Source organism: Neoarius graeffei, chromosome 24 (genome assembly GCF_027579695.1).
Source record: "Neoarius graeffei isolate fNeoGra1 chromosome 24, fNeoGra1.pri, whole genome shotgun sequence".
NCBI classification, from domain to species: Eukaryota; Metazoa; Chordata; class Actinopteri; order Siluriformes; family Ariidae; genus Neoarius; species Neoarius graeffei.
The window spans coordinates 47461462-47474419 of NC_083592.1; the positions used below are offsets into that span (position 1 = coordinate 47461462).

The following is a 12958-nucleotide window of genomic DNA, read 5'->3' on the forward strand; positions in this document are numbered from 1 at the left end:
AGGGAATGGTGTGCAATAGATTGGTGTTGTTTTGTCTTTTTTTTTTTTTTGAAAGTGCACAGGATTTGATGCCGCTGGAAGCAGTGTACTGGGCCAAACATTGATTTAAAATGTCTGATCTGGCTATGTGGCTCTGAGGAACCAAGTTGGATGGAACATTAAGTCAGTTGCGCAATTTTCTTTTGTAAACCACGTGTTTATAGATGAGTGTAGGATTTAGTGCTGGCAATGCAAGCCTCTTCATGGAAATGATTTCTGTAGATTACATCATCAGTATCCATGTTTTCATTATGTAAAATGTTCTTGTTGTAGCGATCCATCTGAAAGCCTTACCTGACCTTTTTGGCTCAATCAATTCCTTGTCACGTGACTGTTCGGGTGTCCAAACGATCTCCCCGATTAAGAATCTGGCACTTAACCAGCTGTTAATACACAGGAAGCTTAAAACACGTCCAGGAGAACAATCTGAAACAAGCATGGTTGATTTGCAGCTGCTTAATTTCACCAATCAGTGGTTTTCGCATTGCTCGGCAATCCCATCAGCAAATGAAGCAGAAAATAAATAAAATACCAAGGTAAATATTAAATATACAAGTGCCATATCTAAGGATGGGCTGTATTTCATGGAAATTAAATTTCAGTTCCGACTGAACAAGTGATAAAAATGAATAAAAAGACAGCACGTCAAGCATATAATAGAAAATATCTACAAAAGGCTTTAATCCACATGATTATCATAATTATAAACAAACATTTATAGAGATAATAAAATTAGGATGACTGAAAAAAAACTAAAATCTGCTGTTTCAGATTTATGCATTATCGTAAATGATCTAAAAATTCAGGCAATCTGTTCCAGCTGTTTAAAAACATTGATAAAATACGTACTGCACGTTATTAATTTATGATCCTTCCATCATGTTTTTAAAAAAAAAAAAAATTGCTTTGTGGTATAATTCTATCCTAATTCATTGACTAACCACGCGTGAACCGCTTTAAAATGAGCCTTATGCTGCATTTTTTTTTTTTTTAAAGAAATGTCCTCTTCATAGACTTTAAATAATAATAAAAAATACGTCATGGTAGAGTACTACCAAGAACTATGAAAAGGAAGTGGTAGATGAACAGTTCGTCTCTGCGGTGTCCTCACAGAGGCAGGTCAGGGTTGGCTTGCTGCTTGTCCAGTGTTGGCGGAGTGAATGTGCCGAGTGCTGGCTACCTGAGAGGAGCTCCGGACGGTGGGTGTTTGAGCCGAGCTGTCCACGTGGCCGTGTTCCAAACCAGCCCCCGAGTGCCTACAACTAGGAGAACTGCACTGACAGCTGAAGTACTTCCTCTTAATCTCCCAGTACTGATCTCCGTAATCAAACCTTGGGATAAGAGGGAAAAAAAAAAAAAAAATCAGAATGGGGGAGTGCGAATGGAGAAATGAGGAGATAAGAAAGCCTTACCCCAGTTCATCTCCAGCCCGTATGGGTTTGCAGGAGAACAGTGCGATACGTGGGAAGCGCAGGTCCTGGTGTTTGGTGAACACTCGCACAGGAAACAGATTGGGCTCACACAGGTGGTTCATAAACCTACTGACGTTACCGTAGAACTGGGCATCAATGCAGTAGACCTCGCCAACCTGGGAGGAGAAAAACAAAAAAACAAACCCGTACAAATTAAAAAGCAGCTAATCCATCCAAATGGGAGCGAGAGAGAGAGACTGCGTATATGGCTGAGAATCTATAGCACAGCCTGCTGGCCAGATGCATCTCAGAGCTCCAAAGTCTGTTTTGGACACTGGTTAAATGTCTATGGAGCACTTGCATGTGACGTCACAGCCGATCCAGATTGTGACAGATGCCATCTTGTCGGTCAAACGCCATACTTCTACAAAACCCTACTATATACAATTCTACTACAACGGCTGCGGCTACAAGCTCTCCCTACCTGTGCACGTTTATGTTTTTTGTGTGCATTTCTGCGTGTTGTTCGTCTGTACCGGACTTCAATATCCACTACAACCGTATGGACTTACTGGACATTGGTTTCCAGCAGAAAATGACGGTTTGTAGCGATTTCCATCGCATGCACAACATTCCGGACGAGATAGCGAGACCAGTGGGGTCTCCGTGGATTGTTATCGGAAGCAAAGCAAAGGAGGCGGCGCCGGGAGCCGAAGCAAAAGCGAGGCTGCAGAGCCGGCCTGTTGACTAAGCTCAGAAAACAGCCACTCAAGCCTCCACTGCTAAGCCTCTACCTCTCCAACGCCAGATCCATGGTAAACAAGACAGACGATTTGGAATTACAACTGGAATTACCTTATTCTATAATCGGCTGGTCAGTTAAGTGACTTACCCGTCCAATGAGGATTATTTTCTTGTTTACAAGATGCCACATCTGAGTCGCTGACAAATCCTGAATTTCTGTAAAGATAACTGTCCAGAGATTTATAAGCACGCAGTGCTTCACCACTGAACAGTGAGGGAAAGTTGATGAGGTAATTATACACGTCTGGGTATTCCACCTCTGGCAGTTCAATATCCACTGACACAGTCGTGAAAACTCCGTCCGGTAAGCCATAAGGGTCACTAATCTGTAGATCGTTTATTTTAGACATATATCTAGTTATCTGTTCATTAGAAAAATGAGCCGTGTAGTCCGTCGGTTGAAATTGATCCATTCTGTACACGAGTGCAGCAGTGTTTTTTACCGACAAGATGGCGGCTGTGTACTTTCCGGTCACGTGACTGCAAGATCTCTATAGTACAACACTGACCTTATTGTCCAGGTTGAACATGTACGAGTCGTTGTCCCTGACGTTTGCTTCTCCGTCTGAAATGATCTCACCAGCGAACCTGCACACACACAAACAATTTGGTCCAAACAGCAGGAAATTAATCACGGATGAATAATTAATAACTTATGGCTCACTTTCTCTGACCCACTTCAAATCCAATTAAAATCCCTTTTCTGGACAGGGCACTTTTTAAATGAATACGCCAGCATTTTAAATCTCATCCCCATCGACAGCACAACACCTACAAGGCACCTTTCCCCATCTACTGAGTAAACCTGTTTAGGCAAAAGCTCTAAATCTGTATAACTTATCCTTTAACAGATAGGACCACACCCTCAGAAACAAGTAGATGACAATGAGACAAACATGGATGCCTCTAAGCTAGTCCTTGTTGTTATCAATTTGTACGCCTCAAATACCTTTAAAAAATACGATGACCATGTCTGGATCAATTTCAAAATGTAATCAGTTCAGCTGGTAGTAGCAAAGATACGTCTGTTTAGATTTATATAGCCTACATTTCACTACTTATTTTTAAGACAAAAAAAAAAAAAGAAGAATTTCCAAATAAACTGATCAAACAATGGTGACAATCATAAAAAAAAGGGGCTTTACATTCCTGAAAATAAACAAGTTAAGCAACAACACTGTGTGGCAAACAAAAAGGAAGCAACTGAATAAAAACTATTCCAGACATTTGGCCTTGACCCTGTTTGGATCCATTCTAAAAACCTAAATCAGTTCATCTGCTGGTTACTATTGATAATTCCATAATTGATCCTACATACATTCATTCAACCACACAGTTTTGAGATACTGCACTAACGATATCATCAGATGGACATAGACAACTTAAAAACATAATGCCTCCACCACCTAGTGGCAGAGGAATGAAACAATTAGGGTTGACTGGCTAATTAAAAGTTCTTAGCTTCCTAAAAGTGTTCTTTAAAATTCTTTACGATGGAGAAATAATTTACAGTGTTCCACAAAAAAAAAAAAAAAAAAAAAAAAAACACCTGGGGCGGCACGGTGGTGTAGTGGTTAGCGCTGTCGCCTCACAGCAAGAAGGTCCGGGTTCGAGCCCTGTGGCCGGCGAGGGCCTTTCTGTGCGGAGTTTGCATGTTCTCCCCGTGTCCGCGTGGGTTTCCTCCGGGTGCTCCGGTTTCCCCCACAGTCCAAAGACATGCAGGTTAGGTTAACTGGTGACTCTAAATTGACCGTAGGTGTGAATGTGAGTGTGAATGGTTGTCTGTGTCTATGTGTCAGCCCTGTGATGACCTGGCGACTTGTCCAGGGTGTACCCCGCCTTTCGCCCGTAGTCAGCTGGGATAGGTTGGATAGGATGCTGGGTGGAGAGTGATGCTCAACTTGTCTCTTCAGAATTCCCCATAGGTGTTCGATTGGGTTCAGATCAGGAGACGTACTTGGCCACTCAATCACTTTCACCCTGTTCTTCTTCAGAAATCCAACAGTGGCCTTAGATGTGTGTTTAGTCATGTTGGAAAAGTGCATGACGACCAAGGGCACGGAGTGATGGTAGCATCTTCTCTTTCAGTATAGAGCAATACATCTGTGAATTCATGATGCCATCAATGAAATGCAGCTCCCCGACACCAGCAGCACTCATGCAGCCCCACATAAGGACGCTGCCACCACCATGTTTCACTGTAGGCACCATGCATTTTTCTTTGTATTCCTCACCTTTGCAATGCCATACAGTTTTGAAGCCATCGGTTCCAAAAACATTTATCTTATCAAGACTTTTTTGTGCTAAATGACCGTAAACCGTCTGCGTGGGTTTCCTCCGGGTGCTCCGGTTTCCTCTCACAGTCCAAAGATGTACAGTACAGTTAGGGCTAATTGGTGGCTCTAAATTGCCCATAGATACAGTATGAATGGTTGTTTCCCAAGCCCAGAAATGGGAGGGTTGTAGCGGGAAGGGCATCCGGTGTAAAACTATGCTCTATTTAATATGACGTGGATCAGTAGGGTCCAGGGCGGCACGGTGGTGTAGTGGTTAGCGCTGTCGCCTCACAGCAAGAAGGTCCGGGTTCGAGCCCCGTGGCCGGCGAGGGCCTTTCTGTGCGGAGTTTGCATGTTCTCCCCGTGTCTGCGTGGGTTTCCTCCGGGTGCTCCGGTTTCCCCCACAGTCCAAAGACATGCAGGTTAGGTTAACTGGTGACTCTAAATTGACCGTAGGTGTGAATGAGAGTGTGAATGGTTGTCTATGTGTCAGCCCTGTGATGACCTGGCGACTTGTCCAGGGTGTACCCCGCCTTTTGCCCGTACTCAGCTGGGATAGGCTCCAGCTTGCCTGCGACCCTGTAGAACAGGATAAAGCGGCTAGAGATGAGAAACCCACATCTTTCAAGATTCCTCCACAAGGACAACTGAGGAATATTTATACATTCAAGTTTTCTAAGTGAGTACAGAAAATTATATATATATATATATATATATATATATATATATATATATATATATTTTTTTTTTTTAACCAATATTGCTGTGCACATCTGATTGTTTACTGATGCCACAAGATGAACTTGGATAAAACTCCAGAAGAAGAACTTTGATAAGACCTTCTTTCAAAGTCTAGTCATCCTAAAAAACGCTATTCAGACTGTAACGACTAGGAGTTTGGATGATGTGTTTATAAGTTCTGTTTATTAGTAGCTCATCCAGTCAACAGGCGATGAATTCATGTCATTATGTGTTGTCCGTCATCCACATTTCACGAAAATCGCTTCTTCTCTCTCAATTCTTCACTGATTTTTATTCTTTTTGGCAGGAAGGTAGGTCTGCCTGGGGGTGCATGTAGCTTCTAGCCAAATTTACATCATTGCAATTAACAATGAAAGGTTGGAGTAATTAACGGTCAACGGTCCTTATGTCGCTTGCTCAACATCAAGTGGTGGCATCATATCACGAACACTGAGGTCCTCAGACGTGCAAAATTAACCACCGTAGAGACGATCATCCGAGGCAACAGGCTCCGCTGGTTGGGCCATGTCTGCAGAATGGACGACACCCGGATAGGAAGCAACTTCTCTTCGGTGAGTTAACACAGGGCTCAAGGCCAAGGGGTTGACCGAAGAAACGCTGGAAAGACTGCGTAAAAGACGACTTGAAGGCTTTCGGCTTCAACAAAGACTGGCATGATACTGCCCTTGACAGAAAGTCCTGGTGCTCCAAAATCTGTCGGGGGGGGGGAAAACGGTCTCAGAACGCAAGCTCGAAGATCGCCAGCAGGCCAGATGGGGGAGACGGCATGGAGGGGGACCCCAATCATCAAACCTGATGTGGATTATACGCACGCAGGGAGTAATTAAGCCCTAATGAGCAGTTTCCACACAAATCGCTTCTTGTCGCTCAATTCTTCACTGATTTTAATTGATTTAAATTAGCTTTTGCCATACATGTACATACATTATGGCTGGGAAACCACTACAGCTTGTACCAATTACAGTGGCCCCATTGTACCGAATCTGCACGTCTTTGAACTGTGGGAAAACCGGAGCACCCGGGGAGAACATGCAAACTCCACACAGAACGGCCCCTGTCGGCCGCAAGGTTCGAACCCGGAACCTTCTTGCTGTGAGGCAACAGTGATGACCACTACACCACTGTGCCACCAGTTCTAATTCTTTCTGGCATGAAAGTAGAGGTACCGAGGGCGCATATAACTTCTACCCAAGTTTGGGCCAGAGTGAGCTACGCCGTCACTGACGATCTCATTAATTTCAATTACAGTGCTCAGCGTAAATGAGTGCACCCCCTTTGAAAAGTAACATTTTAAACAATATCTCAATGAACACAAACAATTTCCAAAATGTTGACAAGACAAAGTTTAATATAACATCTGTTTAACTTGTAACGTGAAAGTAAGGTTAATAATATAAACTTAGATTACACATTTTTTTAGTTTTACTCAAATTAGGGTGGCGCAAAAATGAGTACATCCCACAACAAAAACTACTACATCTAGTACTTTGTATGGCCTCCATGATTTTTAATGACGGCACCAAGTCTTCTAGGCATGGAATGAACAAGTTGGCGACATTTTGCAACATCAATCTTTTTCCATTCTTCAACAACGACCTCTTTTAGTGACTGGATGCTGGATGGAGAGCGATGCTCAACTTGTCTCTTCAGAATTCCTCAAAGAAAATAATTTCTTTACACCACAAAGGTGAAGGCTACAAGAAGATCAGCAAAGCTTTACTTATCAGTCAGAATACTGTCGCAAAAGTGGTACAAAAATTTAAGAAAAGATGGAATTGCAACCATCTCACAGAGACGTCCAGGTCGTCCACGGAAGTTAACACCTCGACAGGAGCGTCTTCTGATGAGAAGGGTTGAAGAAAATCGGCATGCAAGTTCACTGCAGTTATCTAAAGAAGTAGAAAGCCAAACTGGGGTGACTATTTCCCGTGACACAATACGGCGTACACTGCAGAGGAATGGCATGCATGGATGCCGTCCACGAAAGAAGCCTCTCCTAAAGCCCAGGCACAAAAAAGCCCGCCTAGAGTTTGCCAGGGCCCATGCTGACAAAGATGAAGACTACTGGGACTCTACAGTCTGGAGTGATGAGACCAAGATAAACGTTTTTGGAACTGACGGCTTCAAAACTGTATGGTGTCACAAAGGTGAGGAATACAAAGAAAAATGCCTGGTGCCTACAGTGAAACATGGTGGTGGCAGTGTCCTTATATGGGGCTGCATGAGTGCTGCTGGTGTCGGGGAGCTGCATTTCACTGATGGCATCATGAATTCACAGATGTATTGCTCTATACTGAAAGAGAAGATACTACCATCACTCCGTACCCTTGGTCGTCATGCACTTTTCCAACATGACTAAACACACATCTAAGGCCACTGTTGGATTTCTGAAGAAGAACAGGGTGAAAGTGATTCAGTGGCCAAGTACGTCTCCTGATCTGAACCCAATCGAACACCTATGGGGAATTCTCAAGAGACAAGTTGAGCATCATTCTCCATCCAGCATCCAGTCACTAAAAGTTGTTGAAGAATGGAAAAAGATTGATGTTGCAAAATGTCACCAACTTGTTCATTCCATGCCTAGAAGACTTGGTGCTGTCATTAAAAATCATGGAGGCCATACAAAGTACTAGATGTAGTAGTTTTTGTTGTGGGGTGTATTCATTTTTGCACCACCCTAATTTGAGTAAAACTGAAAAAAAAATGTGTAATCCAAGTTATATTATTAACCTTACTTTCACGTTATAAGTTAAACAGATGTTATATTAAACTTGTCAACATTTTGGAAATTGTTTGTGTTCATTGAGATATTGTTTAAAATGTTACTTTTCAAAGGGGGTGCACTCATTTACGCTCAGCACTGTGTATCCGGAGATAGGTTCCATTTCCGGTTGAGAGTGCGCTGTGCACATTCTGGCTGCTGCTTCTCACTGGAGCTTTTCATTTTATTTTCTCTTGTGTTTGTGTTGTTTGATGCTTGTTTTTGTTTGAGTGTTTTGTCCGCCGGTTGTGGCATAGCCCCGGACCCAGTTGTGCGCGTCGGTTCCCTCCAGGCCTTGGTTCACCATTGGTGATGCCTGTGCTCCTCGCTATAGACTGCAGCGAGCTTGTTAATCTTTTAACATCGTGGTTGTCCAGTGCTCTGTGCAGTGGTGTTTTTGTGCTTGGTGTGGTGTTCCGAGCGATGTTGCGCGGTAGCGTCGCGGCGGCTGTGCAGGCAGTGTGGGACTTGTTTTTGTGGGACTGTGGCTGCCACACCATTGGAATGACATCCTGACCTTCTTTTGGTGTTCTTCTCCCCCTCACTAATTGTAAAGCGACCTTGGGTATGAGAAAGGCGCTATATAAACTTGACTGATAATAATAATAATCATTCTTTAGTAAGTAAGTGTTTTATTTTTTTTTTCCTGGTCAGGCTAGCAGTGGATCTGGGATTAAGACTGGAATACACTCCAGATGGGATGGCAGGCCATCACAGGGCACCATGCACGTGCGCGCACACACACACAACAAGGGGAAATTCAGTAGCCTAGTAAACTAGACCCAACCACCTAGCGGCCAAAAATATTTTTTGCCTAGCGAATGGGTCTAGCCTTGCACCATATAAACAAAAACACCCCGGGCATCAAATCGTGCCCGCCAATCACAACGCAAGGTTTTTGTTTGGATTCTTTGGGCGGGCTTTTGCAGGAGTGACGACAAAGCTGCGCGACGCTAGAGAAAGCGCAACAGGAAAGATGGCTTCGGGCTAGTGAACAGCGCGCGTTTGACTCCGTTTTGGAATCAGTTTTAGAAGAGTTAGACTTGGAGTTTTCGTTGAAACATGAGCAGGAAAACGCTGTCCGCTCATTCCTTTTCAAGAAGGACGTTTTCGCTGTTTTGCCGACCGGCTATGGCAAAAGTCTGATCTACCAGCTGGCTCCGCCCGTAGCCAAAAGGATGGGGCTAGTTTGTGCAGTACGAAGAATTAATAAATAGCTTTGAAACATTACTTTTTGTTTCTTATTTTCCCGTTATTTTAAATTTAAGGGAAATTATTTCACCAAACACCACTAAATAAAAACTCTCAAAAACAGTTTAAGCAAACCCTTGAAAAACACTTGGAAAAAAAAATGTGTATGTGGTACAGACTCCAAACTTGTGGTCATTATCTCCAAACTTCTTAATATCTAGAACCTGTTTATTAATTAATACGCATTTTGAAAAATTATTTAATTTCAAGGCCTCCCCCACTGCTTTCTGTCGCTCTGACTACGTCAGTGTCACTGTTGCACTGATTGGTCAGAGCGTTGGCCTATACGCACAGAGACAGTTTGAAAAAGACGGCGGGTTGTTCCTCCTACCCGCTTCGGAAATGTCTACGGATCGAGGCCAGACTAAATATTCACATTTAGTCTGGCTTGCCAGGCTAGAAATTCAGCATAGACAGGTTATTTTTGGAAGGTGGAAAGAAACTGGAGAACCTGGAGCAAACCGACACTGACACAAGGAGAACGTGAAATTCCACACAGACACTAACCTGAGCTCAGGATCAAACAGGAGCTGAGGCAACACCACCACCTTCTGCACCGCCGTCCCACCCATTTTTCCTCTTTATTAATATTCATGGTGTAATTCAGTAGCTGCCTTTGAACGTCTGTTATACATGAGTTTTAAGCAAACAGGTTTCTGGGTGTTTTTCCCCTTCGTACAGGTAAATGTGTTAATATCACACGTGCTACAGATGTGATTTCTTGCTATTAAATACTTGCGATTGCTTTTTAATGCATGTAATCACTTTAAAAGGTCTTACTCGCATATGAAGGCTCCTTCAGGAATATCCTGCAGAGCTTTCACACCCCAGCCCATTTTAGCAGTGCGAAAGACTTGCAGTCGTACCCTAATGACACACAAACAGCATAGCGTCAGTAATTAGAGTCTAATGAATAACTATTCATGCACACTCAGCACATTCACATGCTCCAGAACAGAAATAGCATTGCACTTAAAAAAAAAAAAAAAAAGTGTCTGGAAGAGCAAACGCATTATTACCGCAGTCGGTTTTGCACCACTCTGTTCCGGCACGTTCTCCAGCACGCACAGGCATGATTGCATTCAAACAGGAAGGGCGGGTCTTCCCTACAGAACTCCTGCAGCAGCCGGCCTTCCTGCACGCAGCACGGACAACAGTGACGAGAATAAACTCTTCAACATGGCGATCAAATAAAACGCTTGCTTTCTGGCATCGCACAGAGGAATAGAGCAGCAGAACACTGACTGACTGTCATATAGGAATCATTTTTTAAAAATAAACAGGAAAAAGGCATCATCGTCTTACCCTGTCGTACCAGCAGCGTATACTGAGCTGGCCACAGATGCAGCTGTTGGATGAGCAGTCGTCTTTACATGTGCAGTGCTTTGAATCCAAACACAGAATAAAAGACAAAATAGTAGAAATCTGGTACAAACAAGATCAACTGTGAGCTACTGCTCAGTTACGTATCCCCCCCCCCCACATCAGAATGCAAGCAATCGACGGAATAGGACACTTATTATGAATGTTGACTTCAACAAATAATGAACCCTGAAACAAGTAAGTAAAGCGCAGTGTCTCTCCCCAGGGATTTCAAATAGCATCCTGGTAAACTGTCATTTTGAAATAGCATTCTGCTTCTTGAAACAGCGTCAAAATCCACGCTATATGTTTTGTAAATACATTCAGTCGGTAAACAGGAAGTCGATGTGCGACAGACCTGAAAACAATATACACGGTATAGAACCCCAAGCTGAAACTCGGTACCAAATATCAAGCGGTTGTGATTTGTAGTTGCTAAGAAAAGTGTTACGGAAATTTTGTAAGTCCACGCTATGTTTTGCAAATACATTCAGTCGGTAAACAGGAAGTCGATGTGCGACAGACCTGAAAACAATATACAAGGTATAGAACCCCAAGCTGAAGCTCGGTACCAAATATCAAGCAGTTGTGATTTGTAGTTACTGAAAAAAAGTATTACAAACAATTTGTAAATCCACACTATATGTTTTGTAAATACATTCAGTCGGTAAACAGGAAGTCGATGTGCGACAGACCTGAAAACGGAATACACGGTATAGAACCCCAAGCTGAAGGTCGGTACCAAATAACAAGCAGTTGTGATTTGTAGTTACTGAAAAAAAGTATTACGAAAAATTTGTAAATCCATGCTATACGTTTCGTAAATACATTCAGCCGGTAAACAGGAAGTCGATGTGCGACAAACCTGAAAACGGTATACACGGTATAGAACCCCAAGCTGAAGCTCGGTACCAAATATCAAGCAGTTGTGATTTGTAGTTGCTGAGAAAAGTGTTACGAAAATGTTGTAAATCCACACTGTGTGTTTCGTATACATTCAGTCGGTAAACAGGAAGTCGATGTGCGACAAACCTGAAAATGGTATACACAGTATAGAACCCCAAGCTGAAGCTCGGTACCAAATATCAAGCAGTTGTGATTTGTAGTTACTGAAAAAAAAGTATTACAAATAATTTGTAAATCCACGCTATATGTTTTGTAAATACATTCAGCCGGTAAACAGGAAGTCGATGTGCGACAAACCTGAAAACGGTATACACGGTATAGAACCCCAAGCTGAAGTTTGGTACCAAGTGGCTGTGATTTGTGGTTGCTGAGAAAAAGGATGTTTCGGATGGACGGAGATACGGACGGATGGACAGAGGTAAACCAATACTAACCCCCCCCCGGAGCGAGGGTATAAATAATAATAAAAAAAAAAAAAAATTATAATAATGACCGTGTTACTATACATACACGTACAGGTATACATATATCTGTGCAGATTTATTTATTTATTTTTTTAAATCTGATTGTCTCACCTGTAGGTGTTTGATGTTTTCATCAATGTTCACCTGAGTGGTGAAACAGTTCTCAGGGACGTATTTGAAGTTTGGGCAGGGCTCTTGATCTACTCCGTTCACACACGTCACCGGGACGTCCTCATAACCCCGAGACAAATCTCTGTGTAAAACCACATTAATTAAACAAGTATCATCTGAAGATGATGACATTGCAAGAAGTGCTGCCGCTGTGACAGCTTAAATGCTAAATATCACTAACTCGCCAAAAATATCCCTCGCTATATCACCACCACCACTTGTCTTTTGATTAATTTCTTTCCCTCCTTTTTTTCCTACATATTGTGGTTTCTTATTCTTGGAAAAAAAAATTCTCTACTTCCTTCTTACCTTTTTCCTAAATTATTTTGATCTTTTTGTGTAGTCCCTCTTCCCTTCTCCATTCCTGCATCCTTTCTCTTCTTTCCCCCTACACTCTTCCTTGCTTTCCTGTCACTTATATTCCCTTCATTCTGTTTTTTCATGCTTTCTTTTCTTACTTTTTCCCTTTCACAGTTATTTCAGTCAGAGAGATATTTTCATATAGATCTTAAAGTGCTGATGACACGTTTTTGACATCTTTGGCGATGTTTTATAACATAAAAACTAATTCCCGATGATCCATATATTAATTCACGAAGGCGCCTATTTTACAAGTTATGATAAAAAACGCGGCTATTTGGGCAAATTTGACAGGGCTGCAGCATCCAGGAGACGAAGGAGGAGGAGGAGCTATATGACATCAGCGAAAGAACCTTCCTCCTAACTTACCAGTTTGTTGTTGATGCGACA

General features: G+C 42.6%; 1 protein-coding gene across 2 annotated transcripts in view; it reads right to left on the minus strand.

Moving 5' to 3' along the window:
* Positions 1–758: 758 nt before the first annotated feature.
* ehmt1a (euchromatic histone-lysine N-methyltransferase 1a) overlaps positions 759–12958 on the minus strand; it is a 70649-nt gene continuing 58449 nt past the window's right edge. Inside the window, exons 17-23 of one of the 2 annotated variants that reach the window (XM_060907398.1) lie at positions 12149–12290; positions 10611–10688; positions 10325–10440; positions 10086–10172; positions 2765–2843; positions 1452–1627; positions 759–1370 (exon numbers count right to left, since the gene is read on the minus strand). In XM_060907398.1, the coding sequence (XP_060763381.1) occupies positions 1160–1370; positions 1452–1627; positions 2765–2843; positions 10086–10172; positions 10325–10440; positions 10611–10688; positions 12149–12290 (889 nt within the window). In that variant the 3' untranslated portion in view covers positions 759–1159. The remainder of the gene's footprint in view (positions 1371–1451; positions 1628–2764; positions 2844–10085; positions 10173–10324; positions 10441–10610; positions 10689–12148; positions 12291–12958) is intronic. The other variant, XM_060907397.1, reaches the window with a different exon arrangement.